At 56.0% G+C, this 24,882-nt stretch overlaps 1 protein-coding gene across 4 annotated transcripts in view; it reads left to right on the top strand.

Moving 5' to 3' along the window:
* LRRC32 (leucine rich repeat containing 32) overlaps nt 1–18,626 on the top strand; it is a 28,987-nt gene extending 10,361 nt beyond the window's left edge. Inside the window, exons 1-3 of one of the 4 annotated variants that reach the window (XM_086678370.1) lie at nt 4,790–5,109; nt 9,909–9,999; nt 14,602–18,626. In XM_086678370.1, the coding sequence (XP_086534496.1) occupies nt 9,913–9,999; nt 14,602–16,506 (1,992 nt within the window). In that variant the 5' untranslated portion in view covers nt 4,790–5,109; nt 9,909–9,912 and the 3' untranslated portion in view covers nt 16,507–18,626. The other 3 variants (XM_086678369.1, XM_086678371.1, XM_086678372.1) reach the window with 3 other exon arrangements.
* Nucleotides 18,627–24,882: the final 6,256 nt, after the last annotated feature.

The following is a 24,882-nucleotide window of genomic DNA, read 5'->3' as shown; positions in this document are numbered from 1 at the left end:
CCACCCCCTCAGCACGCTCTCGGGGCCTAGAATCTGCTGTCTTTCTTGGAGCGGAAGTAGGGGAGGCAAGCAGCATTCTCTGAAACTTCAGGGGGTGGCCTTGGTCTGTGGGGATCACCTGGGTACTCGTGAGCCTGTTTCCAGAAGCTCTGCCAGACCTTGGGGCTTTGACCCACCCACCCTCACCGCCCTCACCCAGGAGGAAGACAGGAGCCAAGAGCCCGCCTGGAGCCCAGCACCGCGGGGGACCTCAGGTTGGGGAGCCCCTGGACTCAGGGTACACCCACCATGGGTTGCCCTGCCTGGGCCACGGCCCTTCCCCTCACGGGCGCCGCGCCTTGCCTGAGGAGTCTGGCCCTCCGCCCTGGGTCCGCTGAGCCTACAGCGCCGGGACCCTCCCAGTCACTGTCAGCCCCTCCCAGTCGCTGTCTCCTATCACTACGTGCTCCACCTGCCAACAATTGTTAGATAAATTCTAGGTCAGAGAACCCAGGTTAAAATTCAGTTTCATGGGATACGTGGGTGGTTCAGTAGGTTGAGTGTCTGACTCTTGATTTTGGCTCAGGTCATCCCAGGGATGTAGGATGGAATTCCGCGTGGGGTTCTGTACTGAGTGTGGAGCCGCTTAAGATTCTCAGCTTTTCTGTATGCCCTTGGCCCAGGTTGTCCAGCTCTCCGCGACGGGCTGTCCCCAAGGCAGCCTGGACTCTACTTTACTCCCATGCTTGCTGTCTTCCCTACCCCCCACCCCCCTCCCCTGGGCTCGTCTAAAGCCCGTACTGATAACCCTGGATCCTCAGGGACAGTGACATTGGGTTGAACCTTCAAATGGTTAAAATGGGGGAAAAAGTTGTGTGGCTGGAAGGGACAAACCCTCAGTTCCCAGCAGCCCGGGTACTGCAGAGAGCTGTGGTTTCATGGTCCGTGGCACAGCACAGTCAAGCTGTGGAGCCGCTTCTGATCCTGCCTGCCTGCCTGGCCCCGTCTCGAATTTTCTCATCTACCATCCCCCTCTCCCTTGGGGCCTCCCGGAGCCTCCAAACTCCCCACAGCCAGTTCTTGAGGACCAGACTCTGGGTGGCGGCCGAGGGGTACACAGGGCCTCACCCTCCCCTGCCTTGGTCACTCCCAGTGCTCGTGTCCCTACAGAGAGCAGAGAATTAGCCAGGTGAGTCTCTGGCCATGAGTGAGGGCCTTGGAGTCTGAGGGCTCTCAGATGGAAATGGTTGCTGTGCCCCGTCCCGTCATCCTCCTGAACCTCGGTCTCTCTTTTGCAAAAGGGGGGCAACAATATTCCCCGCTTCATCAGATGGCTGTGAGGAGGAGATAATTTGAATATAGTGCCTGGCACTGGGCCTGGCCTTGCAAGCCTTCATTATTTCCATTTAACACATCAGAGCAAGGGACATACCACTTGTCCTTTATGTGTTTATTTCCCAAGCACCCAACACTGGCTTTTACTCACAAACTCCTTACGGCTGATACCCAGCAACATTTGGTTTCCTCTCCTACTGTCCCTCCAAGAGGTGGCCCTAGCTGGTATGGTCTGGGCCCAGTTTCCCTAGGGAGCAAAAGAGGGTGGGCTGTAAAAGAGCTGGGGAACCCAGGGTTCTGCCCCAGAAGGCAGGGCCCCAGTAGGGACTGATAAGGGACTTCCTGACTCCCAGGGGCCCACAGGGGTGCAAGGCAAGGGGCAGGGGCAAACCATATCTTTGCACTGAGACCTGGCCTGGGAGGACAGAGACCTGGGTTCAATTCCTGACTCCAAAGCTGTGTGACTTGGGCCGGTTGCTTAACCCCTCTGAACCTGTTTTCCTAGTCAGTAATTGAAAATAAAGACACCTAAATGAAAGCCTTCTCTGTGGCTTTATCCTGATTTGGCACATGAGATGAAAGACTGGTCCACAGTGGATATTTAGCAAAGAAGAGTGGAAACCAAATTGAGGGCCCAAGGTGCCATGGTCCTTTCCACTCCAGTTTTACAGTTAGATGAGGACAGCCAGGCCCAGAGGTTTAGCGACTTGCCCAAGGTCACACAGGATGTGCACCTCATTGCCTTCCTGGGCCACTCGCTCCTACTTGAGACCCTGAGTGTCATCTTGGCCTGATGTGGAGCCCTCCCAGGGAGACTTGAGCCCGACTGGGTGCCTGAAAGGGTTTTCTCATCTCAGGATGGTGGTCCTGAGGACACAGGAAAACATGCGTCTCCTATCTTCACTGACAGACGCACGAGGCAATGGAGGCATTTTCACAAAAATACCAACACCGTCAAGACTGAGCTGCCCACTGATGGACTGACCAGGACAACTCCCTATTCCCGGAGGTGTGCGGGCTGGAACTAGCTAACACTGGATGGAGAGCCGGCCTTGGTGGCCTTTTAAAGACAGCTACCCTCCACATGGCTGCTAGGCAACTCTGACCCTGCTCAGTTCCAACCTCTCCCCCTCCTTCAGATAAGCTCAGACTCCTGGACTTGGCCTTCGAGGCCTCTGGACTCATTCATCCCCTGTCCTCATCTGCCTCGCATCTGGTGATGCGAGAGTGGAGCTTGGACATTTTTATTCATCAGCTTTCTGGGGCCCGCCAGGGAAGGGAGGTCATATTTATTGAGAAAGTACCATGGGCCGCAGGCCTCTGACCAGGTACTTTACATACATTGTTGCATTTGACTCTTTACAGCAAGCCAGGAGGTCAGGTGATAGTATCAGTCTCACTTGCAGATCCACAGACCGAGGTCAGAAAGATCAAGCAACCTGCCGAAAGTCACACAGCACCATGACTGCTGCAGAAGTGAAGAGATGAACGGAGGGGCACTGAGCATGTAGGGTTCTTGGCTTTAGCCCCTGGTCCCAAGAGGCACCTGCAGCAGGTGGTCACACTTGGTTGCCCATCTGTCTCCGACTCTCGGGGAGCCCCATCCGGGCACTGGGTGAGGTGGAACCCCATGAACTAACTAACCACAACCACAGCCTTTGGGGGTGTGTGGGAGGCAGGCCGCTGTCCCCAGCCCGTCATAGCTCCGGCCCCGCCCTAACCCAACCCCGGCCAAAGCTCTGTGCCAGCCCAGTGGTTTCTGCTTGGCAGCAGCCCAGGGAAAGACGAGCTGGCGCTCAGCCGGCCTGGGCCTGGGTGTGGCAGGAGCAGGTCACGTGGGGGAACCCGGGAAATGCCTGACTCCTGCCTGGCCATGCTCTGCCCATGCTGCAAGGATGCTGCGAAGCAGTTTCTGGACATTCGGCCCCTTGGACAAGGATCTGGAAAAGGAAGCCCTCAGGGTACAGCAAAGGTATCACCAATAAAGCCAGCAAGGAGTTACCCTAACACCCACTGGGGCCAGGCCCCAGGCGGGGTTCGCTAAGCTTCGTTCTGGCACTAACCCCAAGAAGTGACTACTATCTGCCTCACCTTACGGACAGGGAAACTGAGGTTCTGTTTGACCAGAAGAGCATTAGAATTAAGAGAGAGGGTTGGGATGACCAGCTGGGACCTCCAAGAGCATAGCTCAGAGGCCTCCAGCGGCTGACAGGGAAGGGGGAGGCTTCGACACCCTTCCCTGCTCCTGCACCCTTTCCTACCCATGCCTTCACTCCAGCTCAGGCCCCTCCTTAGGGAAGATTTCCCTGATCTCCTCCCAGATTAGGTTAGGCCCTGGGCCACCTGCTATCACAGTTTGTCCTCTCTCTGGACCATCCCCATCTGCCCCCACCTGTCCCCACAGTAAGCCAGATGGGAAGAAGTAAAGATGGCAGCCATCTAGGGCTTCAGGGAACCCAGTTTCTAAGCCCAGCTTTGCCCTGATTTAACACAAGGCTTTGGGTGGTCGCTTACCATCTGTAAAATGGAGCAGCCCATGTCACTTTCAGGGCTGGGAAGAGAAACATTCTGTCCTTGGGACTGAGGCCCAGGAGACAGCCATGACCCTTCTCCCCCATCTTTGGGTCCACACCCTGCAGGACAGAGTACCCATGATTAGGTAGGGCCGAGGCATCTAGGAGAGGGGTTGGCTTTGGGGAAGGTGTGCCTCAACCTGTAACGTAAAAGACGACGATTCCACCATGCTCCTTGTGAGCACAGCACTTTAAACCAACCTGAGCAAGATGGTGCCTGGAAAAGGGGACCCAGAGGCACCTGGACTTAGCTTTATGGACAGATTGCGTTCCAATCCCTGCTCTGTTAGGCTATGTGACTTTGGATGTGCCATTTAACCTTTACGAGACTCAGTTTCCCCAAATATAAATGGGGGCCTTACTAGTCCCAGACAACTGCTTTCTATTTCTATATTCGCTGTCCCATCCCTAGCCTCGCTTTCTCCATCTGAAAACTGGAGGCTCGGATGGTACCATTTCACAGGACGGCTTAAGGGTCCGGGAGATGATGGAGGAAGGCGAGTCTGGATACAAGAGCACAATCAGAGAGGGGAAGTGACCTGCCTGGACTCGTCAGAGGGGATGGCCGCGGTGTGGGGAACCCCCTCTGCGGCCGCCCCAGGGCCAGTGAAGGGTCATTTCCTTCCGCGTTCAGCCCCGCCGTCACCTCTCCTGTTTGTCCCCCCTAAGTGCGGCGGCGCCGGCAGCGGGGAAATCGGGGCCAGGCCGGATTTCCTCTGCGGACCTGCGGCTCCTAGAGGGCCCCCTCCCGCCCCTCCGGACCCCGCGGGGCCACGAGCTGCACGTGCGGCGGTCCGGGGCGGCCTCGCCCGCCCAGCGCTTCCTTAGCGACCCTCCTTCCCCCCCCCCCCCCCCCCGCCCCGGCCCTTTCATCCCGCCCCCTGCCACCCCGCCCCTTCCCAGCCCGGGTTCCAGCGGAAAGATGCTTCACCCTCTCGCGTGTTCCGGAGAAACCGAGTCACGCGGGGGCGCGCCGGCCGGGCGCTAGGACCCCGCAGCTTGGCCGAGGGGGGGCGTGGTGGGGCGGGTCGGCAGGAGAGGTATTTAAATTGGAGCCCGAGCCGCCCCCTCGCGGGTCGGGTTCCCGTGGGGCAGTGGAGCAGCCGTGGGCCTCCGCGGGCCGTGACCCCGGGGTCTGGCGCGGGGTGGGGCCGTGGGGGGCAGATTTGCGCAAAATGTGCCGGGGCTGCGCGGGAGAGGAGCGGCGGCCGCGCTGAGCCAGGTAGGAGCCGCCCCGCGGGCGAGGCTGCCGGCCCCTCGGGGAGCCCGCGGTCCCGCGCCCCTGGCGAGCGCGGGGTGCGGCGAGTCCGTCGGGACGCCTCCCGCGCCCCCCAGTAGTCCTCTCGCGCCGCCGCCCACTTCGCGCGTGGAGCCAAGCTTGACCCTCCCTCGGCCCCCCCACGGCTCCTGTCTCAGCTGATCTTTCCCGCGAAGGGAGAGCCCGGCGTTCCTATTTGACAGATGGGAAAACAGGGGCGGAAAGGCCGGCACTTACTTGCCCGGGAACTCACAGCTAGGCTAGGGCAGATCGGGATTTGAATCCAAGTCTCCCACCACCCTCTGACTCAGGCAGCCCCGGGGCTTCCCATCCCACCGCACCAAAGAGCTTCCTTGCCCATCTCTGGGTGGGGATTGGTAGGGGCGGGGGGTGGGGGGGGGCACCTCTCCCAGGGGGCTCTGAAGCCGGCCTTCTTCATGAGTGGTAAGATGTGAGGGACCCCCACCCCCACCCCGGGCTGCCTGAAATTCCACCATCACAGCTACATTCCTTTGGGTTAAGGTCTAATTCCCCCGTGGGATGCACATGTCTCCAGAATGGGGCTTGCCCTTAGTGATTCACTGCTTGCTATGAACGTCCACAGCAGCTCTCCCAGGACCCCACTCTGCTGGAGACTGGGGCTGAGAGGAGGGAGAGGAGCACCCCAGAGCCCAGTCCTGTGAGCCTGTTTGTTTGTGTGTGGTAGGGGTGGGGGTGGGGGTCCTCGGAAGGGGTTAGGGAGGGAGCGCTTGGCCTGGTGTAGTGGAAACATTTGTTCTGAAGGCAGACAGACCAGATTCTGAATCAGTCTCTGCTATTTACTGTGTGACTTTGGGTAAGTCACCTCTTTGAGCCTCGTTTTCCTCCTGGGCAAAGTGAGGACGAGCAGGCAGCTCAGCACCTGGAGAAAACACAGCATTTGGGTCATGGAGACCTGGGCTAACCCCCAAAATGCTAATAAGCTGAGTAACTGTGGGCTAAGTCGCTTCACCTTTCTGAGCCTCAGTTTTCTCATCTGTAAAGTGGAAATTATGGTAACCGCCTTATTGGGTTGTGATTTCAAAGAGATAATATACGTCAAATGCTCAGAAGAGTGTCTAACGTCCTGAAATAGTAGAGATGGGCTTATTATAATAGCAGACATTGCCCCCACTATTTCTCTCTCTCTCTCTTTCTCTCTCTGTCTGTCTCTCTCTCTCTATCTCACACACACACACACACACACACACACATGGTTATCCTCTGGCATTTCTCCTCCCAGAGTTCTAAAATGTCTCCTGCCTTCTCTTGCCTAGGCTACTGGTCTGCAGGCCAGAGGCCTCCCTCCTCAACATGCCTCACCTGGGCCGTTCAGCCTTGTGGGTCTTTGCCCCAGCTGGGAAAGATGTGTCCAGGATATTTTGACAGCCATTCTCAGCTTGATCATCACCGTGCTTGGGGGAAGCCAGTGGCAGAACAGGAACCAGGCTGCTTGCTGGACTGATGGGACGCTTAGGCACTGAAAGGTTAAGGGACTTGCCCAGGGAGCAGGGTCGGTAAGCAGTAGAGTCTGGAAGTAAGCCTGGGTCTGAGTGACTGCAGTGCTCCCTCGAGGGTGAATAGCCCTCCAATGCCACACATCGAGTCCTGGGCACTGTGGAAGGATGCACAGATGCCCGGCTCAGGGGTAGGGTGAAATTTGGCAGGCAGAGGAGGGGTGGTGAGGGCCCCTTTGGGCAACAATGCCTTCAGGTTCAGGACCCAGAGGTCCTGACCTTGTCCTGACCTCGGAGGCCCCTGCAGTAGAGCCTCTACCACTCGCTTTGCCATTCGTTCAATAGATCTTTGGTGAGCACCACTTAAGAGACCCCTGTTCTCACAGAATCAGAAATAAAGGAGCAGAAAATGATCAATGCAAGGAAACAATAAAATGTGTGAGAATCTGGGGACTAGGACTCCAGGTGGAGGGAGCAGCAAGGGCAAAGGCCCTGAGGCAGGAATGCACTTGCTATGTTTGAGGAATGGTGGAATTTGGTAAGGGCAGGGCGAATGGGAGATGCGGGCAGAGAAGAGCTTGTGTAAAGCCTGGATGTTATTGGAGGTTCTCAAGCTGTGAGATTCATGATCTCATATATGATTTGGAGACCTCACTCTGGCTGTGCGTGGAGGGCAGCCTGAAAGGGATCAGGGTGGAAGTATGGTGTTACTTCAAGGCCCAGGGTTGTGGTGGTGCCTCACTGTGGGGCAGTGATGGAGGAGGGAGGCAGCGGACCGCCCCAGGGTCTGTTTTTCAGGCAGAACAGACAGCACCCGCTGATGGGGGGGAAGGTACGGCAGGGAGATGAAGGGAGAGTCTAGGAGAACGCTGCTCTCGCCAGCGTCACCTTGTGTCAATTCTCAGTGCCTCCCTGGCCTGCCTGCTGGTGTGAAATGGATCCCAGGGGAGAGTGAGTCCTCTGTGCCCTGGGGCACTGACTGTGGGAAAGGGGTTGGAGGCACAAGCCACGGAGTGCTGAGTGCTGTGCTCACTGGAAGCTCAGGGTCTGTGGGAACCTGGAGGAGGGGCTATACATCGCCCAGACTTGAGGAATCAGAGAAGGCTTCCTGGAGGAAGTGGTATCGAAGCTGAGAGCCAAAGGATAAGGAGACATTCAGCACAAGAGAGGGGAGGTAGTGAAGATTTGGGGCAGTGAAAAGGCACTCAGAGAACTGAAGGCAATAGGAGGCTTCCAGAACCCAGAGTGGGAAAGGGGACAGTGCTAGATGAAACTGGAGGGAAGAACTAACCGTGCAGGCACACTCCCCAAGGGCCTTGAAGGCCCCCCTGAGAGGTTTCCACTCAATTCTGACTATACTAGCTTTCAAAGGGGGGGGGGGGTGATGTTCTGCTTTTTAGACAGCAGAACCAAATTTCCTGTGAAAGCAGGTGAGAGGAGAGCAGCTGTGGGGGGGGGCGGGGGGCATGGCCCTGAGGGGAACCCAGGCAATGGCGTTTAAAACATGCCCCTGAATGTTTGGGCAAGAAGGGGCCTCAGAACTAGCCATCTTAATCTAAACTTTATCACAAGGACATTGGTGGATTCCAACAAAAACCCAGCCCTCAAAGGTCCCATAGATGCCTCCTCTTCTAAAGCACCCTTCAGAGTGGCGATTCAGTGCTCGTTTATTAAGCACCCGTGGGTGACCTTCTAGTGTAGACGTTTAGGGCACAGATTGCCTGTGCCAGCCACTGGTTAGCTGTGTGACCTTGGGCATGTTACTTAACCTCTCCGAGCCTCAGTTTCCCCACCTGCAAAATGGGAATGGTAATCATAGAACCAAGTGCGTGAACTGCTGTGAGGATTAAGTGAGTTAATACATGTAAAGTATCGAGAAGAGTGCCTGGTTTATGATAAAGGGCTCTGTAAGGGCACTTTCATAGAATGCATCTCATTTGATCGTTAACAAAACTTGGCAAAGTTGGCATTAACCTCAAAAGAGGAAACTGAGGGGCGTCTGGGTGGCTCAGTCGGTTGAGTGTCCGACTTCGGCTCAGGTCATGATCTCACGGTTCATGAGTCCGAGGTCTCTGTTGGGCTTACTCTTATCAGCACGGAGCCTGCTTTGGATCTCCTGCCCCCTCTCTCTCTGCCCCTCCCCCATTTGTGCATGTGCATGCATTCTCTCTCTCTCTCTCTCTCTCTCTCTCTTTCAAAAAACAAAACAAAACACAAATATTAAAAAAAAAAAAAAGAGGAAACTGAGGCTCAGAGAGGTGAAGTGACTTATGCAAGGTCACACAACAGACAAGTGGAGGGGAAAGAGAAAGCAGCCAGTTACGGGTGACTGAGTCCAGTGCTCTTGGAGGGCTTCACGTGCCCTTCCTTGTTAACACTCTGTATGCATTATGACCACTTCTGTGCATTTATATGTGGCCTCAGTTCCCAGCACAGAGCCAGACTTGAGGAGGCATTCAGTTTAGGTGTGAATGAATGAATGAATGAATGAATGAATGAATGAAATCAGTGGCTTGATCTGTGTACTTCTAGCACTTGGCCCAGCTCCTCAGCAAGTGAGCTGCTAGCGGCAATGGGATGCAACCCTGCTCAGGGTCTCTGTGGCCCCCCTCAATGCCACCTCAGCTCTACACGGAGAGGACACCAGCAGGCCTAAGAGTCCCCCTGCACTGGCAGTAGGCAGTAGCTTCAGTGAAAGTAAAGGGCCTGGAGACCGCTCCTGGGGAAGTCCACAGCGACAGTGCTGGGGGCAGGGCAGAGGCCTCCTGGCGGGGTTTCCTGTCAGGGCTCCAGGCCCAGCCTTCAAACAATGGCAGCGACTCCAGAATCAGAAAATCAAAAGAAAAAGGGCAAAATAAAAGTCCGGGGGTGGGGGGAATTGAGGAATTCCGTTTGGGGTCTAAGCAACTAGGATGGGGGACCTGCTTGTGACCTGGGTGGAAATGCAGTCAGAGGCCTAGCTCCCCACCTCACCTCACCCCAGGCCTGAGCTTGGCCCAGGGCAGCCCTTAGAGTCCCTCTGTCTCCTGCTCACCTCCTCCAGGCAGTCTTCTAGCAAGTAGGGTCTTTTGAAACCCAAATCTGACCAAGTCACCCACTCCTTAAAAACTCTTGCTGCCTGGGGCAATGGCCTGGCACTAGGGGTCCTTTGTGGTAGCCTTTGGACCCAGTTCTCACCCACCTGCACTGTGATCTGGGGTTCCCTGAAGGCAGGCACAGACAGGATGGGGGCAGTAGAAAGGAGCCAGTGATCTTACAGTGTTCCCCTTTCCTTCCCACCCTACACAGAGCCATGAGCCACCAGATCCTGCTGCTCCTGGCCGTGCTGACCCTGGGCCTGGCCACCTCCCAACACCGAGACAAGGTGCCCTGTAAGATGGTAAGAAGCCCCATCTAGGCAGGGTAGGGCCCCTAGGGTGTCCTGCCGTCCCAGCCCCACAAGCCAGAAGTCAGAGGAGTTAAAAGAGGAAAGGGAATGCATTTATTTTTTAAATTTTTTTTATAAAGTTTATTCATTTATTATTTCAGAGAGAGAGAGAGAGAGGGAGGGAACAAGTGGGGGAGGGACAGAGAGAGAAGGAGACACAGAATCCGAAGCAGGCTCCAGGCTCTGAGCTGTCAGCACAGAGCCCCAGGCAGGGCCTGAACTCAGGGAGATCTCAGGGAGATCGTGACCTGAGCCAAAGTCGGATGCTTAGCCGACTAAGCCAGCCAGGTGCCCCAGGGAATGCATTTAATGCATTTAAATCTTATATTTAATAAGTACCTACTAGAATGTTTAAATACCTTCTGCACTATTAATCCTGTTGGGTAAGTACCATTATTCCCATTGTATAGAATTGGAAACAGCTGTTTAGAGAGGTTAGGTTACTTGTCTAAGGTCATTCAACTAGGACCAGGGGGCTGATATTGGACTTTCTTCCCCAAGCTGCCTCTGCAGGGCAGTGGACCCATCTGGGTGATGCAGAGTATGTGTATGTGTGGGGAATTGGGGGTGGGCCAGCTGGGTCCCTCATGCAGAAAATCTCTTTCCTAACTGGGGTCCTTGACTTGGGCCTGTGTGCTGCTTCCCTGATGGGATGCCTCTCACTCAGTACTGCCAAGGCCAAATGCTACCTCCTCCAGAAAGTCTCCCCTGACCACTCCCAGGCTGCTCTGGTTCTGTTTGCTTCCTCTTTCTGGACCCTCCTACTGAGCACGTGGGGTAGTGGGTGAGTGGGTCCAAGCCTGGTTCCCCTGCCAGACCAAGAATTTCTTGAGGGCAGAGAGGTAAGGTTTGATTCACTCTGGGTCCTTTTTCTTGCCCCGAGCCAGGCAGACTAGCCCTGAAGTCACTGGGACCCCGCAGGATACAGGGAAAAGGGACCACCTAGGTCCACTTATAAGTCACCGAGGTGAAGGCCAGAGTCAGGCTGGAGAAGGCACAGGCCCTCCAGCAGCCCCACCTGGACCTGGGGCCGGAAGCTCATGATACAGGTGGGGCAGCTGCCTCAGGGGCTGGAAGGGCCGGCAGCCCTTCCCTGGGTTGGCGGGGTCCTAGTGAAGGGGCTGGACCACCCAACAGGCAGAGGGAAGCTGAGTGAGCTTTGCATTCTGGGTAAAAGTGCATTCAGAAAGCACTTTCTGAACTACCATAGAAGATCAATATAGGAGTGACGATGACTTTCAAAATAGTGAAAAGAAGTTGCCACATACTAAGGGCTCGCGAGGTACCTGCGAGGGCTTTCTCTCATTTTATCCTACAAAGAACTCTTTTCAGCTGAGGACACCGAGGCTGAGAGAAGAGATGTGACCCACCAGGGTCATACAGACAGGAAGCAACAGAGCTAGGACTTGAACCCAGGTCTCCCGAGCTGGTGCTGTCCCCTGCCGGGTGCCTCTTTCTACCTCATTTCCCTTCTATGCGCAAGTGGCAAAATGGGGTTGGGTGGAAAGTCCTCTTCCCTCCTAAAAAAAAAAAAAAAAGCAGGGCAGTGGCATGCTGGCATCCCAGAGACAGCGGGTAGCAGATTGTCAAGGACAGCTCTGAACTTGGCCATGTCAGCCATGCTGGAGGCTCAGAGCCGAAGGCGCAGCAGACACCCTTAGAAACAGAGTTCTGAGAGCCACCCTGGCCTTCACGCTCCCTCCTGGACTGGCAGCCCAGAGCCGCCCTGCCAGCCTTCGTGGGCATCAGGGTGGAAAGCAAGTCTTAGGCCCTGGGCTTGGCCAGCTTTGTGTCCTGGCTCAGCTCTCAGGGGCTGGTGTCTTGGGAGCCTTTGAGTATCCAGAGGCGAGATGGGGTGTGGGATAACATGGGTCCCAGTACAGTGCCCCCCATACGGCAGATGCTCAGCAAATGGTACCATTTACTGTGCTGGAGTAGTCAATGTGGGTGCTGAGCCAGCTGAGGGCCCAGTGATCAGAACTCAGCCGGCACCGACAGGAAAAGGAACTCACACTGGTACCCTGGAGCCTCTGACCGTCAGAGCTGGGGGAAGCTCACCCCCCTGCCCTGAGCCTCAGTTTCCTTAGGGGGTACAGCAGGGTAAATAAATGAGGCAAGGGGTCTGCGCACTCCGCCGTGGGGCCTGCCACAGAGCTGGCGCTCCGTGACAGCCGCGGTCATTGTGTTCCTTTTGCTGTTTCTTCCTTAAGTCAGGATGGTCCAGGGAGCTGAGGATGGAGGTGAGGCCGTGCCTAGTGGCCCGAGCTGGCAGAGAGGGTGTGAGGGAGGAAGGGGCAAGAGACGGGAAGGGCTGGCAAGGTGACAGGGCTGGGTTTCTGGTTCGTGGGGGCGCCCAACCGCGGGTGTATCTGTGGGTCTCTGAGCCCTCCAGGAAGCTGCTTTGCTGGAGGTGGTAGGAGTGGTCACTGGGCTGCCTGGAACAGGGAAGAGTCACACAGATGCCTGATGAGGACCCCCCCCCCCCCCACCACCACCACACTCACCTTGGGGTTCTGCGGAGGAAGCTGAGAGCTGGGCCAGGCAGGGGGCTCCCAGGCTGCTGTTCCTGCTGTGTGGGCTCAGCCACTAACTCACTGTGACCTTGCATAGGTCACTGCCATCTTCAGGTTCCGTCTCCCCATCTGAGAAGTGGGTGGGCCAGAGTCTTTTTACTCTAATGGGCTTTGAGTCCAGTTTGAATACATCGACTCTCTTTTTTCTTTCCTTGCAGAAAGGTGATTGATTCAATCCCTCAGACCTTTACTAAGCCAGAGATGTCCATGACTCATTCATTAAAAAAAACTGATTGAGCCCCTTTTGTGGGCCAGGTCCAAGGCATCCCCATCAATCGCACCAGTCCCTGTTAGCTCTGAGCTCCCTGCGCAGCAGGTCCCACACAGACAGTCACAATCTGGGGCCAAAGCTCTGAGAGAGGGAGCACCGGGGAGAGCCCGGGAGGGCCGGGGAGAGCCCAGAGGAGACCCAACCTGCCCAGCTCAGTACGTTGAGCTCACTCTGCAGATCTGGGTGGGGGTGGGCCTAACCAGTGCAGGGAACAGCAAGGAGAAGGCCCAGAGGTAGGTGTGGGAGGGTATGAAGGGCACTGCTCAGATGTTGTCACTGCATGTGGGCTGGGCAGGAGTGGGCTGGGGGGAGAGGGGACAGGTTGGCAAGGGCTACAAACAGTTTTGAACCCCACTGAGGGTCCTGGACTTTGCCCTGGAGGGGATTAAGCAGAGAGTGGCACAGAGTTTGTTTGTTTGTTTAGCAGTTGCCAGGCATTTGACTGGTGGAGGGGTCAGAAGGGGTCAATGGATACAGAGAACTCCGGGGCGGGAATAGGCCTGAACTGGGTGGTTGTGGAAGTCAGACCGTTTCCTGGGAAAGGCTGCATTCCTGGGGTCCTTGTAGGGATGAGAAGAGGAGACTGTATCTGCACAGAAAGCATTCAGGCTCCAGAAGGCACATGCACTAGAAGGACGAAAGTTGGGCCTTTGATCGTGAGGAGACCTGGGCTCCAATCCCAGCTCTGCTCCTCATCAGCTGAGCGATCCTGGAGCCTCTCTACCCTCTCTGAGCTTGGGTTTCTGTAAATAGGGGTGATCGTATCTGATGGGCTTGCTGCTGCAAGGCTCCAGTGAGACGAGGGGCCTGAATGTGCTAAATAAAATGTAAAATGCTGAGTTGGTGCTGAGGAAGGCTGTTAACTTTCTAGATAAGAAACCAGAGCGATGATGTGATTTGGTAAGGCTCACACAGCAAAATCATATTCTTGTCACCAAAGAATGTGGGTTGGGACCCCGGCCATCTTTCCCCCTGCTTCCTACCCCTATTCCCATCTCCAGAGGCCAGTCTGGATCGGGCCTTGGGAAGCAAGGCCACGGATGGAGGTGGGGCAGGTAGCAGCAGCAGAAAGGAGGTCTCCTCTGGGGATAGGCAGCGAGGAAGGCAGGCACTAGGACCCGGAGCTCTGCCCCCTGGAATGAGGTCTGAGGGTAGGAGGCCAAAATGAGAACTAGTGAGAGGAGTACAAATTGCATTTTGGAAACATTTCTCCCCACATGGTTTCTAGCCTAATAGCAGCCGGGTAAATTTAACTCTCTGGGCCCAAAGAAGGAACCCAGGATATGAACCAGGAGTCCCGGCTATCAGCTTGGCCCTGTTGTCCACTGGCTTGGGACCACTCTAGGTGAAATATGGTTCAGTTTCCTGTAAAATGGGATAATAATCAATGTAGGGTGTTTTGTTAGTTCATTTGTCCTCATATCTGTCTGTTATTTCTGTGTGCATCCACCAAACTTCCTTAAGTCCCTCCCTGATGCCCAGCACAGGACTGAGTGCCAGAAATGGGAGCAGGGGGCAAGATGGAGATCATCCAGACATGGGAGGATTAGGCTGGGGTGGAGGAATGTGGAGCCCTCGCTAGGTCTGGCTGGGGTGGGGTTGGGTAGGAGAGGGGGTTGAGCCATCCTTTCCAGATGCTGTGTCTGGTTCCACCCCCCACTGCACCCACTAATGCCCACTGCTCTCCCTGCCCTCCCCGACCCACCCCAGGTAGACAAGGAGGTCTTGTGCCAGGGTCTTGGCCTGTTCCAGGTCCCCTCAATGCTCCCGCTGGACATCGAGGCCCTCGACCTATCTGGAAACCAGCTGCAGAGAATCCTGGCCTCGCCCCTGGGCTTCTACACAGAGCTTCGGCACCTGGACCTGAGCACCAATGAGATCAGCTTCCTCCAGACAGGTGTCTTCCAGGCCCTGCCCCACCTGGAGCACCTCAACCTGGCCCATAACCGCCTGGCAGTGGGCACCGTGCTGAGCGCCCCTGGCCTGGGCCCCCTGCCGCATGTGACATCTCTGGACCTGTCTGGGAACAGTCTGTACAGTGGCCTGGTGGAGCGGCTGCTGGGGGAGGCACCTGCCCTGCGCACCCTCTCGCTGGCAGAGAACAGCCTGACCCGCCTGGCCCGCCACACCTTCTGGGGCACACCCGTGCTTGAGCGGCTGGACCTCCACAGCAACGTGCTCATGGACATTGAGGACGGCGCTTTCGAGGCCCTGCCGCACCTGGCCCACCTCAATCTCTCCAGGAATTCTCTCACCTGCATCTCTGACTTCAGCCTCCAGCAGCTGAGGGTGCTTGACCTGAGCTGCAACAGTATTGAGGCCTTCCAGACGGCCCCAGAGCCCCAGGCTGAGTATCAGCTCGCCTGGCTTGACCTGCGGGAGAACAGACTGCTCCACTTCCCTGACCTGGCCGCGCTCCCGAGACTCATCTACCTGAACGTGTCCAACAACCTCATCCGGCTCCCCGCAGAGCCACCCCAGGGCGGTGAGGGCATCCATGCACCTTCCGAGGGTTGGTCAGCCTTGCCCTTCTCGAACCCCAGCCGGAACTCCAGCACCCACCCCCTCTCCCAGCTCTTGAATCTGGATTTGAGCTACAATGAGATTGAGCTGGTCCCTGAGGGCTTTCTTGAGCCCCTGACCTCCCTTCGCTTCCTAAATCTCAGCCGAAACTGCTTGCGAGCCTTTGAGGTGCGGCGTGCGGGCTTCCTGCCTTGCCTCGTGCACCTGGACATCAGCCACAATGCGCTGGAGATGCTGGAGCTGGGCCCCAGGGCCCTGGGGTCTCTGCGGACACTGCTCCTACAGGACAATGCCCTGCAGGACTTGCCCCCCTACACTTTTGCCAGCCTGGCCAGCCTGCAGAAGCTTAACCTGCAGGGGAACCAGATCAGGCCTTGCGGGGGGCCAGGTGAGCCCGGCCCCTCGGCCTGTGTGGCCTTCTCTGACATCTCTTCCCTCCGCATCCTGAACCTGGCGGACAATGAGATGGAGGTGCTCCGGCCGGGTGCCTTCCTCCACACGCCGCTTACTGAGCTGGACCTCTCTGCGAACCCAGGGCTGGATGTGGCCACGGGGGCCTTGGCGGGCCTGGAGGCCTCCTTGGAGGTCCTGGCCCTGCAGGGCAACGGGCTGGCCATCCTGCAAGTAGACCTGCCCTGCTTCAGCTGCCTGAAGCGACTCAATCTTGCCGAGAACCGCCTGAGCCGCCTGCCTGCCTGGACGCAGGCTGTGTCACTGGAGGTACTGGACCTGAGGAACAACAGCTTCAGCCTCTTGCCAGGCAGTGCCATGGGCGGCCTCGAGACCAGTCTCCGGCGCCTCTACCTGCAGGGGAATCCACTGAGCTGCTGCGGCAACGGCTGGCTGGCAGCCCAGCTGCACCAGGGCCGTGTGGACGTGGATGCCACCCAGGACCTGACCTGCCGCTTCGGCTCCCGGGAGGAGGTATCCCTGAGCCACGTGCGTCCTGAGGACTGTGAGAAGGGGGGGCTCAAGAATGTCAACCTCATCATCATCCTGACCCTCGCACTGGTCTCTGCCGTCCTCCTCACCACACTGGCCACCTGTTGCTGTGTCCGCCGGCAGAAGTTCAACCAGCAGTACAAAGCCTAGAGAGGCCAGAGACTGTAGAACGGCCCGGCCGGGAGCCCCGCCGGGTCAGCTGGGGAGCCAGAGGCACGGACAAGGGCGGGGGCTGACCCAAGGTCACACAGGGTCTGAGAACTCTGCTCTCTAAATCCCAGCCCGGGGCTCCTTTCCCTGTATCCCGCTGTACTGGCAGGTGACCCACTTCCCAGGCCACACATGTGGTCCAGCTGTGGACGCCGGAAGTCAAGCAGTTTCAGGAGCGACAGAAAATAAGGTCGACCTATCCAGTCAACGAATCTTCGCCCGGCATCTGTTTTGCACCACATCCTGCTCTGGGGACTGGGGACGCCCGGTGACTGAGACACATCCCTGCCCTCAGGCATCTCCCGGCCCTGGTGGGGAGGTGGTCCCCAAGCCAGGCAGTGACCACACGGAGTGTGGAGATCCAGGGCCCCAAAGCTCTCCAGCCCCAGCTGGCTGAGTCCTGGGGCTCCGTGGCGAGCCCTGCCTCAGCAGGGCCAGAGCAAAGGAGAGGCGAGACCCAGAAGACTTGTCTGAGCCGGTTCCAAGCAGACTGTTTGTCACATCTTCTGATAATGACTTTCAGCCTCTCTGGAACATGAAGAGCTTGTGACCGGAAAAGAAGTGGAGCCACATGGATCCGGCTACTAGGCGGGCTGCAGCGGCTCCTGGTTAAGAGGCGGTTGCCCTGGGTTCCGGCCGGGTGGTAGACCATCCCCTTTCCCACTCCAAACAGGCTCTTTCCCCACCGGGCACCCTCGTGGTGCCCACACTAGCCCAAACACCGCTCCAGCCCCCCAGCTCCTCTGCAGGCATATGCAGGCATGCTGTTCAGTCCCAGCCCTACGCCGGCTGGTGAGCCAGGAGTCAGAAGCTTAGGTGTCCGGTTCTGTTTTGCACCAGGCTCAGCAGCGGTGACACGTCTGCCTCTTTACGACAACCGTCTGAGGTTGGTCTTTTATCCCATTTCACCAAAACTCCAAATCTCTCCCTTCAGGGTCCTCCAGCTAAGAAACGACATAGCTGAGATTCAGACTCAAATCCTCCTGTCTCCAGGGCCTGACCTTTGCCACTGTGGGGGCTGTAGACCATTAGGTGGACAGGAAATGGACCCCCATCGAGGGAACAGACCCTGGGGGCATCCTGTGCCACATATACCCACCCACTCCTCTCCCACCTCTCTCCTAGGCAGGTAGACACAGGCCCTCCCCTCCTCCTCTGCCTCAGTTTCCCTTACTCCCTCCTTTGCAGTCTGGTGTGTATTCACCTTTTTCTGTTTTGCTCTTGTGTTCCCTCTTCCTCCACTGAGCGAAGTCCTGAGTTTGAGACTATTGAGTCCAACCTCCCCGTTGCACAGATAGGGAAACTGAGGCTGGGGAAGAGAATGGAATTTGCCGAGAGCTTCACAAGTCGGTGGCAAAGCCTGTGAGAAAAAGTGGGTTCAGACCTCCCTGGGGGTGTGAGGGGGGTTTAGGGCTTGGACCTGAGTGATTCCCTTCTCTCTCAGCTGTCATATCGCAAGATAATGCTGGCTCCAAACTCTTTCGGGTCCCCGTCAGGCAGGGACTTTTTCCTCTTAGACAAATGAGTAGAAATACTCATCTGGGTGTAACTCCCTATTCTTCACACCCATGGAATCATGGGCTTTCCAGGGAGCCCTGGGGTCAGCCCAAGACCCTGTGTTACTGTCCCCACCATCTTACCCATGCTTGGCCCGTGGTCTGGCTCACGATGGTGCTTGAGTGAGACAATGAAAACACCCCTCTCTCGGCCCCATTTTATAGACAAGAAAACTGAGGCCCAGAGAGGGTCAAGGACTCAGGGAGTCAGTGGCAGAGCCGGGGCTAGAAGCTGGTATCCTGGCCCCAGCCTGGGGCCCTGGTGGTATGTGGGACAGCCGGGTGGACCCAGCCCTGGTTGGGATCACAACCACAAGTGGTCACTGCACATAAACACTCTTCCTCAGGCCTGGAGGGCGGGGCGTGGGCCCCTTCGTGCCTGATCTTCGAAAACACTACGCAATGCTGCTCTCACCTCCCAGGAGCCAGGCCACAGCCCTGGCCTCGGGACCTGCTCTTTGTATAACCCACATGAATGTATTAAAAAATAATTTGGGAGAAACAGCGTGGCCTGCCAGCCTCCTCCTCACTGCGGGTGATTGGCCTCATGGCATCTGCTTGAGCCCTGCCCCCTCTGCTTCCACTGCAGGCTTTGGATCCTCATGGCTCACCCATGGAGAGATGGGCTGAGGGCTGTTGAGGGGAGACTGAGGCTCTGGGTCCTCCCCGCCCGGGACCTTGGGGCCTCAGCCCTCATTCCCCTGCCACACCTCTGACCCTTGCACTCAACAAGCCTTGACCCGGCCTGACGCTTCCTCCTTCGGCAGCCCCTGTTCTTACCCTCTCTCTGTGCTCACGGCCCTGCCTCATCGCAGGGCCCTGCTGGCTCTCCCGCCCACCCTCCGGGGCCTTTCACGGGCCCTTCATTTTCCTCCCTGTGCAGCCTCTCCTCTGTCTTCGCACATTCCTCTCACACCTTGGCTGTGTTCAAGTCTGGCTTATCTGAAAGATGGTAAAAGACCCTTAAACTGCTTTCCCTTTCCTTCTCCTACCTCATAGGTAACTGCTTGGTGAAGTAGCCCCCCTCTCCCCTCCCTTCTCACCCACCCCAGGTGCCGTTGCCCCTCTGCCCCTGCACTGCCTTGAACTGAGGTCATCTAGGGTATCCTTTGCCAGACTCAGTGCACTTTCCAGACCGTACCTCCTCGACCCCTCAGCTGCGGTGGTCCCTCACCCCATAGTCCCCGTCCCTCACGCCCGGCACTCAGCACACTCGCCTTGGTATCTAGGCCCCCCGCACATGGTGTCTGCCTTCCTTTGAGACCGCTCCTTTTCAGACTCTGCTAGGTGCTCATCTCCATCCAGCTTTCTGAGTGGTGATTGCCAGGACCCTGTTCCAGGCCCTCTTCCCTCAGGAATGCCATCACCCTCATGATTGTAGCCACTCCGTTGCTCTGATTCCCACATCTCTAGCTCCAGCCCCAGTCAGCCCTGAGCATCCAGCCCTGATACCCAGAGGCCTCCCCAGCTGGAGAGCTAATGTTCCCCCGGGGGCCAGAGAATTGAATCGATGGTCGGTTGAATGGACGGCTGCAGTTCAAGACCGAGCTTAAAAGAAGACCATGGGAAGGGGGGCAAGGAGGAGAGCATTCCTGGTCCCTGGAAGGGAGCTGGAGGGTGTGGGCTGTGAGGTCTCAGGGAGGGGACAAGAGCCACCTCACCTGGGGTGGAGGTGGGGGACAGGTGAGGGGCTCTGAGGTGGAGTCCGGAGGGCAGGCAGTTACCCCACCCCCCACTTCCCAGACCCCTGTGCCTGTCCTCATGTGGGCCCATCAGCCCTTCTCAGCTGCCTGATACCCAGACACTATCCCCTTTAGAAGTGCCTTCTCTTCCCTTCTTCCTCTCCCACAAATTCCCACTTAGTGACGCTCCACTTCCTCTGTCCTCCAAGCACCCTGGAGGTTTCTCCACGGTAGCTCCTCTGGGCTGTGACCTCTCACCTCAGAGCTCCTACTCCAAAGGAAAAAAAAAAAATTTTTTTTTAAGTTTATTTATCTATTTTGAGAGAATGAGACACAGAGTATGCGAGCAGGGGAGGGGCAGAGAGAGAGGAGAAAGAGAATCCCAAGCAGTCAGTGTGGAGCCCAATGTGGCGCTTGAACTCCCAAACCGCAAGATCACGACTTTAGCCGAAACCAAGAGTAGGACGCTTTAACCCACTGAGCCAGCCAGGCGCCCCTCCAAAAGAACATTTTATGTTTATTTTTATTTATTTTTTATTTTTGAGAGAGAGAGAGACACACACGCACAAAGAGAGTGGGGGAGGGACACAGACGGAGGGAGACACAGAATCCGAAGCAGGATCCAGGCTCTGAGCTGTCAGCACAGAGCCCAATGCAGGCTCCAACCCACGGACTGCAAGATCATGACCTGAGCCGAAGTCGAACGCTTCACTGAGCCACCCAGGTGCCCTAAAGGAAAATCTTAAATGCCTATTTCATAGATGGGGCTCGTGGCGTCAGAAGGCATGTGACTCAGTGCCCTGGCACAGACCACGTGCTCAGTGAAGGCGTAAAGGAAGGCAACAGCATAGGCTGAGCTCGGCCCAGGGCTCTGCAGACCTCCAATCCAGCTGGAACCCACCAGGTCCCTGACCCCTTTTCCTGGCAAACAGGGGAGTTTGCTTACCTGGCCAAGACCCCCAGCAAGGCAGAAATTCCTGTTTTCGGCCAAACAGGGACACAGCTGCCAACTAGGTCATCAGAGCATCCGGCAAGTTCCAGGGAGAGGGGAGGCCCCCGTCCGCCCACGTCACAGCCTGCGTGCCAGGTCGCCCAGCCCATTCAATTCAGTAAGCTCTTGTGGCATTCCCCGAAGGCACAGGGCCCCGCAGGAGCCAGGCTCGCAGGCCAGGCCGGGCAGGAGGGGAGGAAGGCAGCACCCACGGCCCCGCAAGCTGCCTCACCTTCTCAGTCCCCTGTGCTGTCACCCCTGCCCAGGGCCCAGGAGCCACAGTCTGCTCTCTGTGCCCCTGTTCTTCAGGGAGCTCACAAGGGCCCTGCGCTCCGTCTCTCTCTGGCCATCTCCAACCCGGTGCTCAGAGCTGATAATTATTGAGCACTTCTGAGTCAGCCCTGCGCTGAGCACTTAATGTACATTGTTATGTGCAATTCTTACCATCTTTGAAGAGACTTCTATTATTAACAGCCTCATTTTAAAGAAACTGAGGCTCAAGTTCCCGCAGCCGTAAACTTCCAGAGCCGAGATGGAACGCAGGTATGTGCTGCTCCAGAGCCAGCCGTCTTAACCATGGGGTTGTCCACCTGCCAACACCAGGCTCTCTCCCACCTCCTCCACCTAAAGTGTCTCACCTACACTGACCCACCGGCCAAACTCATGTTTCAACCCCTGCCTGCACCACCTCTTCCGGGGAGTTTGCCCTGATTTCCCTCCACAGCCCCAGGCTGCTGCGGGCCACAGGGGGCTGGGGGGAGGGGCGGAATCTCTGCCTGATCTGCCACCAGACTAAGAGCTCCTGGGGGGAGATTCTACCCAGAATCCTTTCTGTGTCCCCAGGGCCCGTGAGCTAGCACAGAAGGAGAGCTCAGAAAGCTCTTCCTGAATGCATGGCCCCCACCCTTCAGGACTTAAAAACTTGGGATTAAGACCAGTCCTCAGAAAGAGAAGGGGGTGGCAGATGCAGGGGACACAGAAGACGCAGAGGAAGAGACAAAGGAAGAATATTCTCTCAACACCCCCTACTTCCCTCCACTTTCTTCTTGTCTCTGGGACCCCGTCTTATCTCCTCCTTCTCTTCCTCCTCCCCGCACTCTTCTCCCTTCCCTCCCTTGGTCATCTCTCCCGCAACCCCTCTCTCCCTAGAAGCAGTTGGGGCTGTGGTGGCTGAGAGTGGGGAGGGACAGAGGGGAGGGAGGCCCGAGCTGTTTATAGGAACGGGAGCAGCTCCATCCATCAGCTCTGTTTGGAGCGGGAAACCAAGCATAATAAATACCTTGGCTCCTCCCCAGCTGTGCTTTTCCTGAACTTGGCCATTCGAACTTCAAATCTCTCTGGCCTGCTGGTTCTCAGGACCCAGCTCCCACCCCACCCCACCCCACCCTCCTCCCACCTCCCACCAAGCTGCCCTGGAAAGAGCCCTGCCTCTGGGGCCAGAAACGCAGGGCTAAGTCTAGGTTCTGCTCTGGGAGTAAGGGCAAGTCAAGCCACTTGTCTGTGCCTCCATTTCCCCATCCCTAAAATGGGGTCATAATCACTGCCCGAACGCACGGTGCGGTTCACAGGTTAGGCCTGAGTAGCTTGAGCACCCGCTCTGTGCTGGGCCCCGAAGGGTTCCTGGGAACAGTCGGACAGGGCCACGGTCTATTGGGTGGAGGGAGGGGCCACACCACAGCACAGGCAGGAAGTGGTCAGCGCCATGAGGGAGGTCCAGATTTTGTACTCGGGAAGATTGTTTGCAGCAGGGAGTGGCCCTTCCAGCTGGAGGAGTGAGGGGAGACTTCGAGGACATCTGGGCTGGCCAGGCCGGGAAGGGTAGGATTTCAACATGTGGAGCCCGGGGAGAGGTTCCTCCAGGCAGAGCAAACGGGAGCCGGCAAAAGCCGGGTCTGGGTGGGGCAGAGAGGAGTCTGCCTATGCCAGCCTCCCCACCATGCTCCCAACCGTGTCTCCTCTGATCCTTCAGCACCTTCCACCCCAACCTTGCAGCCTTCCAGAATCTTCCTTCCCTCCCTGGAGAGCTTCCGACTCGTCCAGCTCTCCCAAGTTGTGGACGTGTTCCTGGAATTCTGCAGTCATGTCCCCACGCCGCCCCCACCCCCCCTCAACCACCCTAGAAAGTGGAAGACCCAGATCAGGGGAAAAGTCATTGGCCCCAATAGCACATGTTTCTGGAATGAATAAGGGCATAAACGAATAAGGGAATGAATAAAAGAGTGAGTCAATGAGAAAGAGAATAAGTGAGTAAGTTACTAAATTCAACTGACATTTCTTAAGCCCCGGCTACACTCCGTACTAGGTGCTATCCATACACCACCCCTCCCCTTGGGGTGCTCGTTGTTTATTGGGAGAAATGGGCGGTCACACACAGGCCGGCACACACAAATAAGGACAAAATGGCCAACTGTGAAGAGTCCCGTGAGAGGACAACCACAGGGAGATGTCATTGAGACGGGCAGACAGAGATGTCCTCTCGGAGGACAACCACCTGTAAGCTGAGCCTAAAGGAAGACTCACATCGAGAGAGTGAAGTAATAACACTCCTTCTGGCCTCTTCCCCTCACTCGCGTGAATTTGCCAAAATGCCCAGGAAAGTAAGAGGTGGACTCTAGACCCCGAGGCCAATTTTCACGCACTGAAAGGAGCCCCTGACACTGGGACCCTCTCTGCCTTCTCTCCCTCTCAGTGCCTTGACTTTCCTATTCTAGAATCACGGAGAAAAATAGGGAAGGCCACATATAGATTGGTGGGAGGGATCACCAAGGGAGGGGTACCAGGAGCCAAGCATTGGGAGGGTAGGGGGGGCTAGATGCAGGCTAAGAGTCCAATTCCAAAGGCCCTCGCTGTTTAATTTTGATGCGGGGGTAGGACAGGTACAATGGGCTTGGCTCCCTCCTCCATTCTGGTACCACCCATATTAGCCTGCACTGACCCTCCTTTTTCGTCCTAGGTAACTTATTAACATTTTCATCTCTTAGCCTTCTGCGTATTGTCTCCATAATTATCACTGACAGATACGTGTAAATTACATGCAAATACACATATGCATGTACATTGTTATATAAAAATAGGATCACAGTAAATACATTTTCCTACATCTTGTTTTTACTCAACAATACTGCAAGGAAATCCCCCCCTAAACCAACTGATATAGCTCTGATTCATTTTTGACAATACCTAATATTCCGTAGTGTGAATATTCATAATGTATTCAGCTGTTTATCAATGGAGGGACATTCACTCTTTTGTATTTTCTTGCAACTATAAACCTGCTGCAAAAACATCCTTGTTCAGATGCTCATGGTCTCTGGGAGTTGTAGTTCTGTCAGATAAGTTCTTACAAGTGAAATTCCAGATCAAACAGATAGACATGAAATATAAGTTATGTCAGTTTTAATAAAGCTTCATGTAAAAGACGGTAATGTTTCACCTTTCTGTCAACAATTTATGAGAGAATCTTTTTCTGCACCTCCCTGCCAGCAACGCAGGTGGTACCTACAGGTATAGAATGGTCTCTTATTGCTACTTTATATATTTTTTTAATGCTTATTTATTTATTTTTGAGAAAGAGAGCACAAGCTGGGGAGGAGCAGAGGGAGAGGGAAACACAGAATCCGAAGCAGGCTCCAGGCTCCAGGCTGTCAGCACAGAGCCCGATGCAGGGCTCGAACCCACAAACTGAGATCGTGGCCTGAGAGGAAGTCAGACTCACATCAGAAGCTCAACTGACAGGGCCCCCCAGGCACCCCCCTCTCATTGTTACTTTAAATCACATTTCCCTAGGCTGGATCTGAGCAGCTTTTCATGTTTGTTTGCCATTTGGATGGTCTCTTCCATGAATCACTCATTTTTGTCCTTTGCCCATTTTTCTGTGTTATCTTTTCCTTGTCAATTTGTAAAACCTCATCGTGCACTGTAGTTATTCGTCTAGCACTTTTTAAACAAATGTTTTCCAAATCTTTCATTTGTCTGTCGACTCTGCTTCTGTATCTTTGGTCCACAGCGCTTTGGGGCCTCATTTTTCCCTTACAGCTCTTGATTCGACTGTTTCACTCAGATTGCTCATAAAGTCTCTTGATTTTTT

The sequence above is a fragment of the Puma concolor genome, chromosome D1, assembly GCF_028749965.1.
Source record: "Puma concolor isolate L17-30 chromosome D1, mPumCon1.1.hap2, whole genome shotgun sequence".
In the NCBI taxonomy this organism is placed as follows: domain Eukaryota; kingdom Metazoa; phylum Chordata; class Mammalia; order Carnivora; family Felidae; genus Puma; species Puma concolor.
Note: the sequence above shows the minus strand (reverse complement) of the source record. Positions and strands in the feature narration are given on the sequence as shown.